This window comes from Tupaia chinensis, unplaced genomic scaffold (assembly GCF_000334495.1).
Source record: "Tupaia chinensis unplaced genomic scaffold, TupChi_1.0 Scaffold000085_1, whole genome shotgun sequence".
Classification (NCBI taxonomy): Eukaryota; Metazoa; Chordata; class Mammalia; order Scandentia; family Tupaiidae; genus Tupaia; species Tupaia belangeri.
The window spans coordinates 1,599,049-1,621,756 of record NW_006159547.1 but is presented as its reverse complement, the minus strand read 5'-3'; the positions used below and the strand labels follow the sequence as shown (position 1 = coordinate 1,621,756).

At 38.2% G+C, this 22,708-nt stretch overlaps 1 protein-coding gene across 1 annotated transcript in view; it reads left to right on the top strand.

The window, feature by feature from the left end:
- Positions 1-7,953: 7,953 nt before the first annotated feature.
- Positions 7,954-22,708, top strand: part of CAPS2 (calcyphosine 2) — a 63,230-nt gene continuing 48,475 nt past the window's right edge. Inside the window, 4 exon segments of the mRNA XM_006142846.2 lie at positions 7,954-8,055; positions 10,474-10,523; positions 12,454-12,499; positions 15,112-15,288. Coding sequence (XP_006142908.1) covers positions 7,954-8,055; positions 10,474-10,523; positions 12,454-12,499; positions 15,112-15,288 — 375 coding nt within the window.

Here is a 22,708-nt window from a genome sequence, read left to right as displayed (position 1 = left end):
GGCTCGAGACCGGCGCGGGGATGCCCGGAAGGCTGAGCCTCTGAGCTGTGTCAGCATGGGGGCGGGGACTCACCAGGATTCGCCTGCCACGTAGCCCACAGTCCCTGTGGTGTAGACCTTTAACCGCCTGAAGTGCTTTCTGAAGATCCCAATCTGAATCACTGTAAAGGGAGCCTAGGTTATGTAATCCGAATTACAACAGGTAGACAACACAGCGTTAGGTGAAGAGCAAGTATCTGATGCTGACAGCATGCCAGGACTGCAAAGCACTGTATGTTATTATCATAGACTTGGCTTCCGCACATAGCTTTTATATTGTTTCAATAAACTGCAGCATAACTTTGTCCCTTTCCTCAACATTTGGAAATAGAGTAAGAATAGGCAGTTTGTATTCTTTGTGACATACTGTGATCCTAAATTACTTCCTTGTCGAACATTTAAAACTCTGCTTCCGTTTTCGCATCTGGAAGAGATGTCTGGAAAGATAAAAAGAGACCCATGGAGAACCAGCAGTTAGCGTAATGGCTATGTCGCTGGACTCCCACGTAGTCGACCGCGGTTCGTGTCCCGGACCCGGTGGCTTAAAAAACTCACGCCGGGCGCGTGTGCGTGCGTGCCCAAGATCCCGAGAGGAGAATGGAGGAGAAGGGATTGCGGCGTGACCATCCCCCCTGGGGGGTGATTTCTCGCTTTCTGTCTCTATGTCTCTCTCTGTCTGTCTGGCGAGCGCACGCGCCCTACAGTGAAAAATCTCTCCAAAAAAAAAAAAAAAAAAAAGAGACCCATGAAAAGGTATAACTAATTCCTGTTGACAAAAATCTTCCTTTTTTGGGAACCAGCAGTTAGCGTAATGGCTATGTCGCTGGACTTCCACGTAGTCCACTGCGGTTCGTGTATCGACCCGGTGGCTTAAATCTGACGCCGGGCGCATGTGAGTGCAGTTCCCAAGATCCCGAGAGGAGAATGGAGGAGAAGGGATTGCGGCGTGACCATCCCCCCTGGGGGGTGATTTCTCGCTTTCTGTCTCTTTGTCTCTCTCTGTCTGTCTGGCGAGCGCACGCGCCCTATAGTGAAAACCTCTCCAAAAAAAAAAAATTATCCTTTTTTTTTTTTTTTTTTCCTATAGTTTGGACCTACTGTTTGGGGACTAGTCCAGTCCAGACAAAGGACTGCTTGCATTGGCATGCTAAAACGAGCAGGATACATTGGATTGCTTATTTTGCCTACTTTGCAGCATAAATGAACTTCATTTGGCTTGCTGTTTTAAATCCATTATATCAGTTATATCGTTGTTCAGTAATAAGTAAACATCTTTACATGACATTAAATGACATTTTTAGTATTCCTATGTTTCAAATACTTGCTTTTATTTAGTGATTCGAAGTTATTTATGTCATTTAATTCAAGTGAACATGTATTTACATCCACTGAATGTTCTGCATTAGTTAATCTGTCCACCAAAAACCAAACCAAACCAAAAAAAAAAAATTGATAGAACTAGTTATTGTTTTTAATAATAGTGCTGTAATTTGATTGTTTCCTCAAAATTCATGTATTGAGCCATCATTGTAGTGGGATTAAAAGGGTATAGGTATGTATAAATATACAGACCTATATATAGAGATATACATATGTATATCTTTATACAGTTATATATGCATCTCTGTATAAATATACAATACATCAGAGGAGAATATGGATGTGTATAAATATACAGTTATCTACATATATATACACACATACACACACAGGTATATATGAATCTCTCTGTATACATACACATTCACATGCACACATATTAATATGAGAAAGAAATATTAAGGAATGGTTCATATGACTGTAGTGGCAGAAACCTGTAGGGTGAGCCATCAGGCTGGAAACTCAGGCAAGAGTTGATGCTGCAGTTTTATCTGGCTGGAAATCAGGCAGAATTTCTGTGTTGCACTCTGGAGACAGAATTATGTTTTTTATGGGAAAAAAGATTGGATAAGGTCTATCCACATTAAGGAGGGTAACCTACTGTACTCAGTCTATTGATTTAAGCAATAATCATACCTAAAAACTATCTTCATAACACATCTAGACTGGCATTTGACCTAACAATTGGTCATCACAGTATAGCTAAATTGAAACATGAAATTAATCACATAGCCTCTTACTCCCTAAAATATTTCATGTGCATATCCTATTATATTTCTTTTCCCTTCACATACTGAATTCAATCTATTTAAAGGTTGTAGTTAAATATTTTGCTTCATTTTTAGATTTCTTTCCATTCAGTTTTGCTTTTCTTTCTCTATGGGGGCAATGGGTAGATAATTTCATGAAATGTCAGGAAGAAATAAAGGGGGTGATTACATTACTCACTGACTTCATTATTCTTATACTTTAAAAGTGTGTTTCTGTTTTTGCTCCAAAATGGTCTCCTATCTGAATATTTAGACATATATTTTGAGGGAAGGTAATTTTGAAAAGATACCAAAGATTAGAAAAATAACATGATTCTGTGAAAGAACTGAATTAGGCTTAATAAGACTTTAATTCTATTATAATTTGAGTATCTAATATGTAGCTCTGTAATTTAGAAAAGTTACCATATATTGGTGTAAAATGGAACCTTAGAAATATCTAAAACCAGCCCTTTCCCTTTACGGATGAGAAGCTGATCTCCAAAGACACTGTATAGATAGAGCAAAGGCTTTAAAAAAATGACAAAATGAAGAATATAGAGATTTCCTGATTTATAAGCCTGTGCCCTTTCCATTAAATCAACATATTATGTTGTAATTATACACACAGGTACTTAATTATATATGTAGTAATCTATATGTATATGTGTGTACATGTATTTAAAGTAGTAACTATATTTATGTCTAATATCTACTCATTTCTCTATATAATATTATATTGCAGTCCTGTTTTTTCAAATAATTACAAGCTCTTTGAGAGTGAATATTACAGCTCATGCTTAAAAAACTTTCCCATTAAATATATCACCCTAGGCATACGGTAGGTGTTCTATGAAATACATAGAGTAGAATTTAAAGGAAAGAATTACAGTGCAACAGCCACGGATCCGGGCCGGGCTTTGCTCCTCTCCCGGCGCAGGAGAAGCGCAGGTGAGTGAGTCCGCTCCAAGTCCCCTCCGGGGTTTATGGGCGTTCGGTGCCTGTCCCTCAGTGGCTCCAGCCTTGGCAGTCTGGCGGCTTTGGTTCCTTTGGGCTTTCAGGTGAGTCTGTCCCCGAACGTGGCAAGGTCTTGGCGGAGCGGGCGGCGGGACGAAGGGACAACGGACGCAGCTGGTGGGACAGGAGGTGCTGAGGAAGGAGCTAGGAACTTCCGCCGATGACATTTTTCTGCCAGAAAGTAAGAGCAGGCGATTAAGGGCGCAGCTTGGAGGCGCCAGTTGCCGGGCAACCAGAGACGCCGGCCTGGACTTCCCTGGGAAAGGGGCCTTGCAGCTTGTCCTATCTGAAACTGCCTGAAGTAGGATCGGTGGGATCGCGTAGTTTATACCTTCTCAGCCCTGAACTCGCTTTTTTACCAAGACTGTTAGCAGAGTCGGGTTAGCTGTGCTACATATCCTCCTCTGCCCAGGAATCCCAGATAGCAAGGGACTGAGAATCCCTTCTGATACACTCTAATCATAAGTTAATTTTGGCAGGAGTGGTGTTGGGACAAAAATGATTACATGATTATATTGCTTTGTTTGAAAATAGGAGTGACCCCAGTTTCACTGGCCTAGTGAAGCCTAAGCACCAAATTCTATGTACAAGTCTCTCAGTTATGAACTGAATTTGATTAGTCTATCCTTTGCATTCCATTATGTTCTGATTTGGTAAAAGCCACATCATGGTCACTAATATAACTAGCCAAAAGAGAAACGATGATACCAATAGTTGAAATTGGAAATAATCATCCTTAAGAAATTGAGGGAAGTGATGAGGCCAGGAAGGGGCGTGGAGGTAAAGTCACTGGACTCCTACATGGACCACCGCAGCTCCAGTCCCTACCTCCAGTCCCCACCAGGAGGATTGAGAAATCCTGAAGGGACATGTGCCCAAAATCCCAGGAGGAGAAGAGGCATGGCTATCCCCAGTGTGATTTCTCATTTTCTTCTCACTCTCTCTCTCTCTGGCCAGGGCAGGCGCCTGCCTTCTGGCAAAAACCTTAAACATATACAAAAACTGAGGGAAGTGAGGGGTGTGTTCACTTCTGGTTGGTGGCACTAAAGGTAACAGTCAACAATATCTGTTCTGTCAGAGCAGTAACATCTCATGACTTGCAGAGCTCTGAGTGGGACAGAAGCCATTCAGAATTCCTCTTCCCTCTTCCTGCAGCCCCCTACCCCAGTATGTTCAGCTGAATATTCCATGCTGTATGTAAGACAAGGACCGCCCTTGACATCCATTCCAGAGAAAGAAGCTCACACCCATGGTTTGAAATGCTGGATTTTGTGATTCCAAGTGTAGGTTCTTTATGTTTTTTAGTTTTGGTAACTAAGTCTCCTCTGAATCTTCTATTATCTATACCAGTAAGCGTGCACTATAGGGAAAAGGTCTAGCACTTGTGTATGAATTCGGGTTCTGCAATAACTGGCATGCAATTTGGCAAAGTAAAATTCACTTTTCTGAGTCTCCGCTTGCTCAATTTGGAAATCAGAAAGTCGATCTGTTTAAATCTCTTAAGTCTTCCTGCCCAGATCTTAAGATTTTGGGGGCAGGCAGGTAGCCTGATGATTAAGAGTGCTGGACTCCCACATGGCAGACCACAATTCAAGTCCTGGACCTGGTAGCTTGCTTTCTCACGTTCTCCTTTCCCCCATTCCTCTATGATCAAATTAAAATAAAATAAATAAATAAAGGCAAAATAAAATAATTCTTAAAAAAACAAAGATTTTCTAAATAGTGTCACAGACTACTCCAATTGGTAGATCCCAGAATGTTATATGTATGTGTCTTGGCATTGCCCTTTGTTTTTAAAAATAATTACTATTTTATTTATTATTATTATTCTTTGATTTGAAAAAAATGTATATATATATATAGAGAGAGAGAGAGAAGAAAGAGAGAGACAATAAACTGCCAGATCCAGAACTCAAACTGCACACTCTTACTATAGCTATGTAGTTCTGAATTAACTCCTATGTGAATTGAGGAAATGCACGTATTTCATAAATATATATTGTCTACTGTTTTTCTATGCTTTCTGCTAAGTCTTGAGATACAGGGTGAACAAAACCAGATCTTGCCGCTTCACAAGACTTACAGTCTATTACTGAAGACTTAATAGTTACCATTCAGTGCTTATTTAATTGTTTGAGAATACACTTTGCATGTTGGCATTATGATGATGTCATTATTAAGTGCTGTGTAACTAAGAATATGTCTACAATGTGTAGAGGCATTGGGCTAGCCATTAATTTATTCATTTACTAAGTACTTATTTATTAAGTATCTATGCCGTATTAAGGACAGGAGTCTTGCTAGTTTATTAGGGAAACAAAAGGAGCCAAATACAGTGAAGAGTGATGACTGTCATGCCTGGCAAAGTACAGAAACTAGGAGGGCTTGGATGTCTGAGGGATTAAACTTTGCTGTTCGTATTGTTTGCAAACGAGCGTGGTTATTTTAAATGATCTACACTAACTTGAAATGACTAGCATAGTTATTAAGATATAAATAATTGAGAGGCTGCTATGGAGAGAAAAATCATTTACTTCACTATTTACTCAGCATTTCTACCTCAACTTGGGTTTGTTAGTGGCAAATAACATAACTCCTGTGATTCAATAACCAACCTATCCTTGCAAAAATAAATAAATAAATAAATAAATAAATAACCCAAACCCAAGGCCATCATAAAGTTGCTTCTTAGTGAACGATTGCTCTGAAAAGAAAACTGTCAGGAGTGCCACAGGAGCATTCATTCTCACATTTGATTATCTGTGGTGTTTTCTGACTTGGTCTAATCTTGGTTTGTCAGTCTTTTTGACTTGGGCAGAATTCCAGGTTTATGGCAAAGGTGTTTTAGAAGAGGGGGCTAACGCAATGGGGCAATTGGGAACCATGTAGATAAGGTAGTAAAGAACTGGGATATTTTTCAAATAAGATTTAATTGGGCATGAAATAAAAATGCATTTTAGTAATAACGATGGCTATCCTTTATTGAATGTTAACCTATTCCACCAGGACAGGAAAAGTACCAACATTAAATTCATTTTACACATTAGAAACACCTTTTATGCACTGGAAAAAACATTACACTCAAAGCGATTAAGTTCTTACTCAGATATAAATTATGGGAAAGTGGCAAAAACCTGGATTTTATTCTAGGTCTAACTCCATACTATCACTATGCCATATTAGCTTTCCTTTTAAAATATTAAAAATATTAAAGAAAAATGATCTAGTATTAAAATGTGTCTAATTATAGGAAAATAAAGTATGAATGAATCTTTAAACAAAATCTTGTCCTTGGTAATATAAGAGTGAAATATAAAATAAACTATAAAAAGTTTGATGAGAAATATGTTCATCTGATTTTTATTTTGTACATATTTGCAGGTCAATATTTTCAGCTTGCATTTGCCAGCATTTTTACCAATCACCCCATAAAATTACTAATTGGGCCAATTGCTCTATTTTCTTCTTTGTGTTGGATGAAGAATACTATTTGCTAAAAATAGTCCATCAGCTTGCCCCAGCAAAATCATAACTCATGAAGTTTCGGGAAATGGAAAAATAAATGTACATCTCATTTTGGGAGAGAAGAGGGACATGCTTTGGTTTCCTATTGCTGTTGTTAACAGTGATCACACACCTTAGTGGTTTGAATCAATGTATGTTTATTTATTGATTTATTTTTCACAATTCAGAAGTACAAAATGAGTCTTCAAGAACCAAAACCAACCTGTTGGCAGGGCTAGTTCCTTCTGGAGGTTCCAAGGGAGAATTCATTCCTTGCCTCTTTTGCCTTCTGGAAACTACTCATGGTCTCTTCCTCCGTTTTCAGAGCCAGCTGCATAGACACTTTGCTCCACTCTGACCTATGCTTCCATCCTTACGTCATCACTGTCTCAATCTGCTCTTCCTGCCTCACTCTTTTTTTTAATAGTGATGCATTTATTTAATCTTCTTAATAATCTTACGAAGAAAGTATTATTATTTCCCCCTCCTTTTAAATTTTTAGAAAATTAAAAAGTATACTTTTAAAAAATTATTTTAAATTTTATTTATTCATTTATTTATTTTATTTTGACCAGAGAGACACACACAGAGAGAGAGAGAAAGTGAGAAAGCAAGTCACCAGGTCCAGGACTTGAACCATGGTTGACCACGTGGGAATGTTCAGCACCTTAACCACCACGCCACCTGCTGGTCCCAAAAAATGTATACATTTAATCACGATTCATCACTTTGCTTGTAGGTTGAATTTACCCAACATGAATACACTTCACACCAATCCAGTTGAGGATGCAAAACACGTTATCATCAACAGATAATACTCCATTTCTGTGTCCCGTAAATGTCTTGCCTCTCTATTATCCGTTTTTAATCTCTTTCCTTGCACTCTCCCCCTACTGCTTCACTCTTATAAGGACCCTGGTGGTTACATTAAGCTCACCATATAACTCAGGATGGTCTTTCCATTTCAAAATTTTCAGTCACATCTGAGGAGTTTTTTGTTTTGTGTTCTTTTTGTTTCTCTTGTAAAGCAACATATTTACAGAACCTAAGGATTAAGAAGTGGACCTCTTTGGGAACCTGTTATTCAGCTCACCATAGAACATAATGCAAATTGCCTTATAAACAGTGGATTTTGGTAAAAAAAAAAAGATTAACCATATGATTTCTTTTCGTATAGTAGTAGTATGTAATTTGTATGGCTTACTGAGAATTTGAGTTAGGGTAATCATTTTATATTTATTTTACTTTTTCCAAAGTATACTGCATGGTAGATAAACGAACTTGAATGGATTTAAAGAGTAAAGGAGTTGCTGCTTCTTCCAGGAGCCAAACTCAGCCATTTTTTGGAAGAAAGAAGCCACTGCAAGTATGTAAGCTATATAATTTTCCTTTTGCAGAGTGACTTATTAATGTTTGACTATTCATGTTTTTACAACCATTTATATTCATGAATAGTAAGACTGATCTTTCTTAAATTTAAAGAATGGGGAACCAATAGATGGCAGAATGGTTATGTCATTGGACTCTCACATAGTTGACTGCTGTTGGATTCCAAGAAATGGTGGCTTCAAACTCACACTAGGCACATGTGCGTGCCTGCCCAAAATTCCAAGAGGAGAATGGAGGAGAAGGGATTGTGGTGTGGTTATCCCCCCCGGGGGCTGATTTCTCACTTTCTGTCTATCTGTCTCCCTCTGTCTCTGTGGCAAGTGCACATGCCCTGTAGCAAAAATCTCTCTAAAGAAAAAAAATAATTAAAGAATGGAGCCACCAAAATTGAAGATGATTATTATCTGAAAACTTGCCATTCTTAAGTTAGTTTACCTTTAAAAATTAAACTTATTTCTTTATTATTGTTATTTCAAATTGTGTGTGTGTCTAGAAAAATATTTAAGAAAGAAAAATAGTACACAGGTGAAAATGTCAACATTTCTTTTCTTTCTTTTTTTTTTTTTAAGAAAGATTTTGGCTATAGTGTGGATGCACTCACAAGAGAGACAGAAAGAAAGTGAAAAATCACCCCCCCCCCCCAGGAGCTATGACCATGCTGCAATCCCTTCTCCTTCATTCTCCTCTTGGGATTTTGCATGCACACACACACACACATGCCCTGCGTAAGTTTTAAGCCACTGGGTCTGAGACTTGAACTGTGGTTAACTATAATGAGAATCTAGCGATGTAACCATTACACCTTCTGCTGGTCCTGAAAATGTCAGTCTTTTAAAATCAGGTGTACCCCATTGATGTCTTGGTGGATTTATGCATAATTGCCACACCATTATAAACTGCATATATAATTTTGTGTCATGCTTTTTTATGTAGCATAAAGCATAAGTACTTTCCATATTATTAAAAACTCTAAATCTACTTTATAAAACTTTCTTTTTTCTTTTCTTTTTTTTTTTGCTATAGGGCAGGTACACTAGCCAGAGAGATACAAAGTGAGAGAAAGAGGGAGAGGGAAAGTGAGAAATCACTCCCTCAGTGAGGATGGCCACACCACAATCCCTTCATCTCTCCTCACCTTCTGGGATTTTGGCCGTGCACTCACATGTGCCTGACATATTTTCCAAGTCTCTAGGTTCAGGACTTGAACTTTACACTCAGTCATGCGGGATCCGGCTACCTTAACCACCATGTCACTTGACTGGCCCTCTAAATACACTTTTAATAGTTATATTTTAGGATATGCAATGTAATTTATATTCAGAGGTGTCTTGAAAGATCATAAAACAAACATTATGCTTATTTAAAATGAAATCATAATGACTGCGTTTTTTAAAAAAATTTGATTTGCATGCATAATATGCTTAGCACAATGCTACGTGTTAAAGACCCAGCAGTAAATGAGATGGAGATTCTCTCAAGGGCCTCTAGATTTGTAGGCAAGATTTATAATTCCAACATTGTTAAATTTTGCTATGGAAATATACAAAATATGAAGATTCAAAGAAGAAGGAATGATTAAATATGGAGGGTAGTGATTAAATGAGGAATTATATCTCTGTTCATTAGAAGAATATACATAATTTTGATAGGCACCGTCTTGAATATAATTTCTACATTTGCTATCAATATGGTAAAAAGTCATAAATTAGGCAACATTTCAAAAGAACAGTGTAAGTGCTGATTGGTGAATTATTTCCTATTTTTATTAACTTGAACTTTTCTTAAAACTTATACATATTTCTTATTTCATGGTGGCAATAATTTTCGTGTCTTTGCACATGTCTTTTTTAGAAATAAAGTTGGACATTTACAAGCACATGAATATATCTCTGCATTATCTTCCTCTTAAAGGTTAGGACAAGGTCCAAATTCCTTAGCTTTTATTACAATGCGAGATCTCTGGTCCCTGTGTCCTGAGAGCCTTGATTACATCCCTTCCCAAATGCTCACTCCTCCTCTGGGCCTATACAGTGCAAGTTTCTTCCTTCTCTTTTCATCTGGTTAATTACTCTTCCTCCTTCAGAACTCCCTCAATTCCCTTGAGCAGGTTAGGAACACGTTATGTCGTTGCTCTGTTATACACTTATTATTCAATTACTGTTTATTTGAGCACATGCCTTCTTTGACAGAATGCTATGGGAGGGATTATCTGTCTTGCATATCATTTTATTTCTGTTTCAAGTATACTAGAGAGGAGTTTAAGTATTTCTTCTGGACTTTCCTGAGAAAAATTATAATTAGCTTTATTGTGTTGACTCATTACTGAGCTTTTAGAGTATAAAGCATCTATAGAGACTGATTCACACTTTGTTTTTCTTTTCTTTTTGAATTAAAGCAAGGATGGGCTTCCAGATCTCAGGCAATCCAGAATCCTTGTCCACCCGTGTAAGTCACATTTCTTTACATTTGAACTGTTTAGTGGTCAATTATATATGATATGTTGACAAGTTAAAAAAGAGAGTAAAAGTATTTATGTAGCTGTGATTGTGAACCATGAAAAATCTGTATATGGATGTCCTGAAAGTTACTATGACAAAATTAAGATACATCTTGTGATAGGAAGTAGTATTATGGGTAACACTTCTTTCATTTTATTTTCTTTAATATATGGTTAAATTTTTCTAAAGAAGTTAAAGTATTTCTATTTAGAAAATTCAGCTCAATGCATTTTTAATGAAATATATAAAATATTTTATTTTATAATTTAATGGTAAATATATCTGTATTTTAATCTTAAGGAATATGACCATTTTGTCAATCTTATTGTTTTATTTTTGATCTAGAATATATAATTTGTTTAATATTTTTGCCTTTTAAATCTATAGTCCTTCAAATATTTCAGGCTACAGGACTTCTCAAAAAATAGAAATGAAAACATTTAGTAATTAGCTAGTCTGAACCACATGATGTTGGATTTTTTTAGATTAAACATGACCACAAGGGGACCAGCAGTTAGCGTAATGGCTATGTCGCTGGACTCCCACATAGTCAACCGCGGTTCGAGTCCCTGACCCAGTGGCTTAAACTCACGCTGGGCGTGTGTGCGTGCGTGCCCAAGATCCCAAGAGGAGAATGGAGGAGAAGGGATTGTGGCGTGGCCATCCCCCCTGGGGGGTGATTTCTCACTTTCTGTCTCTCTGTCTCTCTCTGTCTGTCTGGCAAGTGCACGCGCCCTATAGCAAAAACCTCTCCAAAAACAAAAACAAAAACAAAAAAATTGACCACAATTTTTGTGTGGTTTTATGAAATAAATATCTATATGCTCATCTAGACTAAAGGACAGAATTATATTCAAGTTCTAGATACAAGCTACTGCATATGTAACAATGAGTGGGTCTACTTGTGTGTTGGTAAATGTTTGAGTGATTTTCTGAGAGTATTGAAAGTTTTATTTGTTCATTATAAACAAACTTATGTATATTTTAAGTTGATTACAACTTTTACTGATATAAAGGATATTTAGCAAGACTGTTGCATATGTAGCAAGGCTGTAGCATATGTAGCAAGTTTACAAATACTAATAAAAATGTAAACTACTTAAATACTATACAGCCAATTGATTCTCACAGAAGGCTTTCTTTCTTCTCTCTTTTTTTTTTTTTCCCTGAACTCTGTGTCTCCAGTAAAACTATGGATACAATTTATGAACCAGTATAATTGCAATATGAATGTTGGTTGGTATTTTCATTTACTGTAAAGTGATTTGCTGAATTAAATAATAGTTTTGAATACTGAAATAATATTTCCTCAGTTGTTTTGTGCTATTCACTGTGTAATAGTTATAGACATGATATACTTTTAAATTTAATCTGCATTACTAACATTTTTCTCCACCACTTTCTGAAGCCTCATAAATCAATGAAATAGTAAGTCAAATCCTGAGTCAGACATTTACCAATTTCAGTGTAAATTATCCTGCCGTGGCTGATTTCATGCTATGTAACATTAGTGAGCACAGAGTGGGAAAGAGATGTTCACTATTTATTCATACAGACACGATACACTTAACCTCTAGACCTCAGATAATAGTGAAACACCATACAATTATTAGGAAGTGATGAGTTTTGAGTATTTACTACTTTTGTTTTTCACATAATTTAATTATACATTTATATAATTAAATTTAAACTATTGGCTCTGCTTAACAAGACCAGAAAACGATTAAACATCAAACAAAAGCCTATCACAAGCCATTCGGAGCCAGCACACCAGTGTACTTCAGTGCACCTTTTTATTTATGATATAATATGTAAGATCAGCAATTCTTAAAGTTTCATTTTAAAATGTCATGTGATGCATAGATTATTTCTTTTAGGGTCCCCCGACTTGATTTGGGAAGCCTTGTTGACTCTGATGAGGAGGTAAATTTTACTCTTTCTGTAATAAGTATTAAAACACAATATTTCATATAGCATATATTAACTATCATTGAGCTTTATTTTTTTAGGGTGATTTTCCATATATTCCACTTAGTTCACCACATATTCTTTTTAAACCCACCAAGTTCATCTTCTGCTACTGGTTTAGTTACATCATTACAAATACCTTGTGCTCAATAGTTTATAATTGAACTGGTTTGTATTTGTGTGCTTGTGGCCGACCAACTGTCAGAATTATAGTACATGTTAACACTGTTCTTAATCCAGAAATTCCATTAGGTTCCATCTACATTTTGCCTGGTTTAGGTAATTTATATACTAAAATCTCAAACTATAATGTTGAAATGATTTCACTTTGCCTTATCAATTTTTCACATATAGGAATAGTATTTTGAAAATCTATTGTAAAATTGGTAAAGGAGGCAGAGCTGCGGTGGTTCCACCCTGCAAGGCTAGAAACCACATTGCTGACTGTGGGTTCAGATTCCTGGACTGTTTTGAAAACATGCCAGGCGTGTGTGTGCAGGTGGACAGGATCCTACTGAAAGGTTGGGGAAAGGGGATTAGATGCGATAAGACCCCTTTGAAGATGCTCCTTTCTCTATTTCTTTCTTTTTCTTGTTCATGTGTGTACTTGTATGTGTGCACTCTCTATCATGAAAAAAAATTGGTAAAGTGCAGGTATATTCTAATGTGAAATTCAAGATTAAAAAAAAACATGGCAGAATATGAGATCAGACCTCCTATTTTAACATTGTAAGATTGGTCTCTTGGAAATTGACTCATACCTTAGGCGACTAGGATATTGTGGAGTAACTGACTCTACCTGTTCCAAGGTGTCCTTGGGACATGTTCATACTTTGAACAATATCTAGTGTTTTATTTCATGTGATAAATATAAGTTCTGACTAGTATTTGATAAGTAGGGTTCACTTTTCTGTCTTTGGTAGCATTCCTCTTGTAGCTGGCTTTATTCATGTTCTTTCTCCCTGATCTCATTTGGAAAATCGCATGAATGCCACCATGAATCTGTATCTTGCTATGTTTCCCCCTGAAGACTGCCTCATCCTTTTCTTCTGGATTATACATGGATACCCTCAATATGTTTTACAGGTTGGACTGGCTTTAAACACTTTTTATTTTATTTTATTTCAATTTATTTTGTACATTCAATCATGTTATTTAGCTTGCAAAGTGAATATTCCAACATGTATACATTTCTCACCAGTCTAGCCGACAATACTATAAAGTTATCTTCAACAGATAATAACCCATTTCTTTGTCCCGTAAATGCTTTGCCTCTCCATATTTCTCCTTAGTGTCCTTCCTCAGACTTATTACTTTACTCACCATCTTCCCACACTGTATCTGGTATTCACAACCATTTACTATGTTTTTATATCCTTTAGTCATTCAGTTTTGGGCATAGAGTGCAGACACTCAGTATATATTGAGTAGAGATATACAATGTGTCTCCTTCATAGCCTGATTTGCTTCACTCAGCAGTAAATCTTCCATATTCATCCACTTTCTGTCAAAAGCCAGGGTCTTATTAGTTTTTTTATGGCTGAATAGTATTCCATAGAATATATGTGCCACAGTTTTTCAATCCATTCATCTGTTTGTGGGCATTTGGGTTGGTTCCATGTCTTAGTAATTGTGAGTAATGCCATAAGAAACATCGACATGCAAGCACTTTTCCGATTATGAATTCTTCTGTCTTTTGGGTGAATACCAAGGAATGGGATTGCTGGATCATATGGTAGAATTAAATGCTTCCTTTGAAGTGACTGCCTCTCTCTCTTTTTGTACTTGTTTATTACTTCCTTTAGATTTTTTTCAGCCTCTGACTTCATTGCCTCTCACTTCCATGGAAATGGGGCAGGGAACCAAATAATACCTTCTAAGGTAGAATGCCAAAATAGGCCAGAAGTGGCGACCAGTGTTACTTGGTATCAGTGATTTTTGACTTTTTTTTTTTTTTTTTGAGAGGTATTTGTTATAGGGCACATGCACTCTCCAGAGACAGAGAGAGACAGAGAGACAGAAGGCGAGAAATCACCCCCCAGGAGGGATGGCTATGCTGCAATACCTTCTCCTCCATTCTCCTCTTGGGATCTTGGGCGCGCACACACACGTGCCCAGCATGAGTTTAAGGCACCAGGTCCGGACTTGATCCATGGGAGTCCAGTGACATAGCCATTACACCAACTGCTTGTCTCTGTATCAGTGATTTTTAATTCTTCTGACTATTTTAGAAGACTGATAGTAGAGTTCTGGGAGGGGGAAGCCTATGTGAAGAAAAGTTGATTTTTCTACTCTCAGATATTTTTAGGTTCAGGACTGATCATCAGTTGTGAAACATAACATAGGCTACTTTAAGTAAAGCCAATGCCCATTCTGAGCCATTGTGCTTGCTCTGATTGGTCAGTTTTGCCATACCAGCTAAATATAAACCCTGTTTATAATAATTTGTTTCCTAGGTATAAATATGAATCAAAATGATAAGCACATTAATGTCAATAAGAAAAATTAATGGTTGTTTTGATTTTTTTTTTCCTAGTGAATATCATGCTTTTTCCTTTTACCTCCAGGAACAGGACATAATATCTGAAAATTTATCGGCACCAACAGATAAATACAAGCTAAAACATCAGCAATATGAAACTGAAATGAAAGAGCGATATAAGCCAGCTACTCAGAAAACTGCAGAAAAGACAAAGTCAAATATTACACATCAACAGTCTCCAAGAAACAAGACAGATGAAATGGTAATGTGTGAAATTTTATTAAATTCTAATGAAATTTAAAGAAAACAGTGCAGTGCATTGTAAAAATACCTTTTTATTTGATATATTTTGCTGTTATACATAACAATTGCCATAGCTAACATTTATTTCTGTGTGCTAAGGACTATTTTAAATATTTTACTTAAATTAGTTAATTCTTCATTACAGACATAAAGGGTTATTACCACCATTTTGGGATATGAAATCTCAAGCTATATATATTTTTCTGTTAGAAGTTTTTCACTTGCCATAGGACTGGAAATAAGAAAATATTATATATATATGAATATATATTTTATTATATAAATATGTATGTGTGTTTAGAGAGATTTTTGCTATAGAGTGTATGCACTCACCAGGGAGACAGAGACAGAGAGACAGAAAGTGAGAAATCACCTCCTGGGGAGATGACCATGTCACAATCTTTTCCATTCTCCTCTTGGGATTTTTGCCTAGTGTGAGGTTTTTTTTTTTTTTTAATTTCAAGTTCTTTTATACATTCAATCACATTATTTAGCTTGCAAAGTCAATATTCCAACATGTGTACATTTCTCACCAGTCCAATTGATAATACTGTAAATTTATCTTCAACAGTTAATAACCCATTTCTTTGTCCTATTAATGCTTTGGCTCTTTATTTTTCTTCTAAATGTCCTTTCTCAGGCTCTACTCCTTAACCCACTCTCTTCCCACACTATATCTGGTATTCACAACCATTTTCTGTGTTTCTATATCCTTTAGACATTCAGTTTTAGTCATAGAGTGTGAACACTCAGTATATATTAAGTGGGGGCATACAATGTCTCTCCTTCATAGCCTGGCTTGCTTCATTCCGCAATAAATCTTCCATATTCATCTACTTTCTGTCAAAAGACTGGGTCTTGTAGTCTTTTATGGCTGAGTAGTATTTCGTAGAATATATGTACCACAGTTTTTCAATCTATTCATCTGTTTGTGGGCATTTGGTTTGGTTCCATGTTTTAGCAATTGTGAATAATGCCACAATAAACATCGATGTGCAAGCATTTTTCTGATGAAGAATTCTTCTGTCCTTTGGGTAGATACTCAGGAGTGGAATTGCTGGATGGTGTGAGTTTTAAGCTATGTTTGGGACTTGAATAGCGGTCAACTACATGGGAGCCCAGCAACGTAATCATTACACTATCTTCTGGTCCCTATAGATATATCTTTTTGATGTAGCTGTCTCACAGTCTAAGTTTTGTTAAATTAAAAAGTAGTTTCAAACTTTATAATGGGCCTGTTTTATTCTAAAGCTGTTAATGCTTCATGACTGTCTTTTGTCTTATTTGGAGAAGTGTTTGTTTAGCTTCATGAATTGGTGCAATTGCTATGCTTTAATATAGTATTCATTAGATTTAAAAGCACCATTTATGAATAGAAAAGCAAATATACCATGTTTAATCATTTTCATAAACATATTGGAAAATCCAATCTTAATTTAAAAGAAAGATTTGGAAACATAGTTTATGTTGCTATTGGTCATAAAGAATAGAACATTTGGATACATTTTTTAAAAAGAATGATTTATTTAATTTTATTTATTTATTTATTTATTTATTTTAAGGTTTCTATAGGGCACTTGTGCTCACCAGAGAGAGAGACAGAGTGACAGAAAGAGAGCAAGTAACCCAGTCTGGGACTCAAACCACAGTTATGGGAGTCCAGTGCCTTAACCACCATGCCAATTGGTGGCCCCTTGGGTACAATTCTTAATTCGGTTAGTTTTCTATAAGAATAATGTATTTTTTCAAGGAAATTAATGATGTATTTGCTTAAGACTTTCTGATTGGTAAAAAATGTTATAATTTTTTAAGTTGGTGTGGCATATAAGCAAATTTTATTAATTTGTGTGGAAAATGTTTAGAGCTAAATAAATCATATATTGTTTAATTGAAAGAGTCACAAAATTAATATGAATATTAGATAACTTTTTCTTAGAAAAAATTTCCCAGACCCAAAAACACGTACACGGATATGATAATCTGTTGTATACAACACTAAGCAGGATAATTTCATGGCCTTTAGTGTCCAACTATATATTGTTTACAAGATTCACCATGAGATACTTACATTACTGTAAACATATTGGGGTAATAGGATGAAGATTTCTTTAAACACATGTCTTATTGAATGGCAGCAAAATGGTTTCAATTTTGAAAAATTTTATGATTTGTTATTTATATTCAGTCATACATCTCTAAAAATGTTCACATGTTGAAATATTTTGTAAGCTAAATAATGTGATAGAATGTATAAAAGAAAATGTAGTAAAAAATGTAAAAAAGAAAAAAAAACCCACTCAGAGGACTAATAATGAACCATGTCCCTAAGATATTGTTTATCAAAAACAGAAACGTCACAATATTATAAAAAAAAATTTTAAATTGAAAAAATAAAAGAACTTTTTAATTTAACTTTATTTATTTATTTATTTTAATTTGATGAGAGAGAGAGAGAGGGAGAGAGAAAGAGAGAGAGGAAATGATAAAACAAGTCACCAGGTCCAGGACTCCCAACTGTGGTTGGGCCATGTGGGAGTCCAGCACATTTAACCACCATGCCACCTGCTAGCTCCCACAATATGTTTTTTCAAGGTATGTATGCAATACATGTTTCCAAATATTTTAAAAGTAAAATCTCAGAATAGGCTCCAAGAAGGCTGACTAGAGACATCCAGTGGATGTCTTCTCCATGGAAAAATACCAAAATAACTGGGTAACTGGCTACACTTCAAATAGGGGAGCAAGGAGAGAAAACCTGAACACAGCAAGGAAGTAGGGAGATACCCTGAGGGACAGAAAGTGAGAGCGTACATACAAGGATACAAACTACTGGACTGTGAGGATCCCAGAGCTGAAGGCAGCTGTCCACTGTGTGGAAGAGGTAAACAGAATACCTCAGGACTCTCCATTCCCAACTTGGATGCCTGCACAATCAACTTAAGAAGAGCCACAAATTCAACACGGATCTCAAGTCCAGGCTAGAGAGTGGCCCAGAGTCCTTGTGGGAGCCCTAAGCCAGAAGAGGAACACACACTAGATCCCCACCCTGTCCTTGGGACCCAAGCTTGAACTTCATGGTGTCATCTTGGGAACAGAGCTTCAGCTAGAGTTTGGTACAACCTGTATGGTAGTTTGGTAGACCACTTGCCTGAGGCCCTGCTATTGCTCCATCACACCCATGGGAAAGGCAGAAGAGACAGGCCAACTGCTGAGCCAGTGATTCAACAGACACCAGCCCCGGAGTCCTCATAGACCCTGCATCCTGGGGAATAGGCAGTGCAATGAGAGGGCAATAATGACACCTGGGGAATTTGGGCAGGTGCACCTAAGTGAGTGAGGCATCTTGACCCCCCTCCCACCAGATATTGAGGCATCCAAACACCCTCACCTCGAGTTTCTGAATCCCCTTCCCCAGAGTTTGAGGCTTTTGGACATTGTCTCCCCAAAAGAGATTGAGGACTCTGGACAACCTCAAATCAGAGACTGAAAATTCTGAATATGCTACCTCTTAAGATTTAAGGACTACAGAAGAGGATGAAGAGGACAGTGTAATCAGAAAAGGAAGAGGAAGGGAGAGATGGGTGGATATTGGTTAGAGAGCAAAAGGGAGTCTGGAGGCCTGCTAGGCTATGTAAGGACTTTGCCTTTTGCTCTGAGGCAGAAAGCTACTTTGTTCTGTAGAGAACAGAAAACTGAAAGCAGGAAGAGTGTATGCCAATAATCCAGGAAAGATATGATGATAATACAATAGCTTGGACCCGGGTGATGGTAGTAAAAGCCTTGGATAAGAGGTAGTTTAGTCTTTTTTTTTAAGATTTATTTTTTGGGGGAACCAGCTGTTAGCGTAGTGGCTATGTCTCTGAACTTCCATGTAGTTGACCGTGGTTTGAGTCCTGGGCCCCAGGGCATAAACTCATGCCGGGCGCGTGTGTAGGTGTGCCCAAGATCCTGAAGGGAGAATGGAGGAGAAGGGATTGAAGCGTGGCCATCCCCCCTGGGGGGGTGATTTCTCACTTTCTGTCTCTCTGTCTCTCTGGCAAGGTGAACGCACATACAAGGATACAAACTACTGGACTGTGAGGATCCCAGAGCTGAAGGCAGCTGTCCACTGTGTGGAAGAGGTAAACAGAATACCTCAGGACTCTCCATTCCCAACTTGGATGCCTGCACAATCAACTTAAGAAGAGCCACAAATTCAACACGGATCTCAAGTCCAGGCTAGAGAGTGGCCCAGAGTCCTTGTGGGAGCCCTAAGCCAGAAGAGGAACACACACTAGATCCCCACCCTGTCCTTGGGACCCAAGCTTGAACTTCATGGTGTCATCTTGGGAACAGAGCTTCAGCTAGAGTTTGGTACAACCTGTATGGTAGTTTGGTAGACCACTTGCCTGAGGCCCTGCTATTGCTCCATCACACCCATGGGAAAGGCAGAAGAGACAGGCCAACTGCTGAGCCAGTGATTCAACAGACACCAGCCCCGGAGTCCTCATAGACCCTGCATCCTGGGGAATAGGCAGTGCAATGAGAGGGCAATAATGACACCTGGGGAATTTGGGCAGGTGCACCTAAGTGAGTGAGGCATCTTGACCCCCCTCCCACCAGATATTGAGGCATCCAAACACCCTCACCTCGAGTTTCTGAATCCCCTTCCCCAGAGTTTGAGGCTTTTGGACATTGTCTCCCCAAAAGAGATTGAGGACTCTGGACAACCTCAAATCAGAGACTGAAAATTCTGAATATGCTACCTCTTAAGATTTAAGGACTACAGAAGAGGATGAAGAGGACAGTGTAATCAGAAAAGGAAGAGGAAGGGAGAGATGGGTGGATATTGGTTAGAGAGCAAAAGGGAGTCTGGAGGCCTGCTAGGCTATGTAAGGACTTTGCCTTTTGCTCTGAGGCAGAAAGCTACTTTGTTCTGTAGAGAACAGAAAACTGAAAGCAGGAAGAGTGTATGCCAATAATCCAGGAAAGATATGATGATAATACAATAGCTTGGACCCGGGTGATGGTAGTAAAAGCCTTGGATAAGAGGTAGTTTAGTCTTTTTTTTTAAGATTTATTTTTTGGGGGAACCAGCTGTTAGCGTAGTGGCTATGTCTCTGAACTTCCATGTAGTTGACCGTGGTTTGAGTCCTGGGCCCCAGGGCATAAACTCATGCCGGGCGCGTGTGTAGGTGTGCCCAAGATCCTGAAGGGAGAATGGAGGAGAAGGGATTGAAGCGTGGCCATTCCCCCTGTCTCTCTGTCTCTCTCTGTCTTTCTGGTGAATGCTTGCGGCCTATAGCAAAAAAAGAAAAAAAAAATCTCTCCAAAAAAAAGGAAAAGAAAAGAGTTTTATTTGCTATAGGGCATGTGCGCTCATCAGACAGACAGAAATCGAGAAATCACCCCCAGCCCTGCCGGGTGGGGTGGGGGGAAATGGCCATGCTGCAGTCTTTTTTTCTCAGCTTCTCTTGGGATTTTGGGCATGCAGGCACATGTGCCTGGTGTGAGTTTTAAGCCACTGGGTCCAGGACTTGAACTGCAATCGACCATGTGGGAGTCCAGCCACATAACCATTACGCCATCTGCTGGTCCCAGGAGTAGTCTTTTTTTTTTGGAGAGGTTTTCGCTATAGGGCGTGTGCGCTTGCCAGACAGACAGAGAGAGACATAGACAGAAAGCGAGAAATCACCCCCCAGGGGGGATGGTCACGCTACAACCCCTTCTCCTCCATTCTCCTCTCGGGATCTTGGGCACGCACGCACACGCGCCCGGCGTGAGTTTGAAGCCACCGGGTCCAGAACGCGAACTGTGGTCGACTACGTGGGAATCCAGCGACATAGCCATTACGCTAACTGCTGGTTCCACCAGGAGTAGTCTTTTGAAATCAGATTTTGGATGGATTCTGAAGGAGAGCTAAGAAGATTGGCTGATGGACTGGTTGTAGACCAGACAGAAAGGGAAGCTCAAGAAAAATTGCGTGGATGAGTGTATATGCAGTACATTATGCTAAGTACAAAAGAGTCATGCACCAAAAGACAAATACTGTGTGATATCAGTTATATATGAATCTAAACAAGTCAAACTCACAGAAGCAGAGAGTAGAATGGTAATTGCCTCAGACTGGGGGCTTAGGGAAGAGAGAAATTTTTGATCAAAAGATACAAAGTTTAAGTTAAAATAAGAATAAATTCTGGGATCTATTGTACATATGGTGACTATAGTTACTAATACTGTTTATTTTTTACTTAAAATTCAATAATAGAACAACTTTAAATGTCCTTATTTACACCCATACATACACATACACAGCCAAGCACATATGAATGCTAGTGGTAATTCTTTTTGGTGATGGATGCATTCATTTGATTGCGGCAATCGTTACACAATGTATATGTATATCAGATCATCATATTGTACCTTTAATGTGTATAAATGTTGTCAGTTAAATCTTAAAAATGTTTAACTTTTACTAAATAAATTATTTAATTTTATTTATTATTATTATTGTTGTCTTAAATTTTGTTACAGGGCACATGCACCCACTAGAGGGAGACAGAGAGCAAAAGAGGGAGGGAAAGTGAGAAAGCAAGCCACCAGGTCTGGGACTTGAATCATGGTCACCCATGTGGGAGTCTAGTGCCTTTTTTTAAAAACATTATTTTATTTAACTTTATTTATTTACTCATTTATTTTACTTCATTTTGACAAGTGAGGGACAGAGCAAGAGAGAGAGAAAGTGAAAAAGCAAGCCACCAGGTCCGGGACTCGAACCATGGTCGTCCATGTGGGAGTCCAGTGCCCCCAACCACCACGCCACCTGCTGGTCCCTGAGTCTAGTGCCTTAATCACCACACCACCTGCTGGCCCCTTAGAATGTTATTTAATGTAATGTAATTAATTAATTTTAAAGGAATAACTGTCTTTTTTTTTTTGGGAGAGGTTTTTGCTATAGGGTGTGTGTGCTTGCCAGAAAGACAGAGAGACAGAGAGACAGAAAGCGAGAAATCACCCCCCAGGGGGGATGGTCACGCCGCAATCCCTACTCCTCCATTCTTCTCTTGGGATCTTGGGAACGCACCCACATGCACCGGGCGTGAGTTTTAAGCCACCGGGTCCGGGACGCGAACCGCGGTCGACTATGTGGGAGTCCAGCGACATAGCCATTACACTAACTGCTGGTCTCAGGAATGACTGTCTTTTGACCTGAGCAGTTACTATTAACTGAGTTGGGGGAAGATTACAAAGTCTAGTTTGGTAACTTTGAAATACAAGGTGGAAATCTCACTATTTTCCTTTCATACCAGGTTAAAAAAAACAAGGAGGAGCATGGGAAATGGCAGAGGGTGAGGAATAGGGGGGAAAAATACACACACACACACACACACACACACACA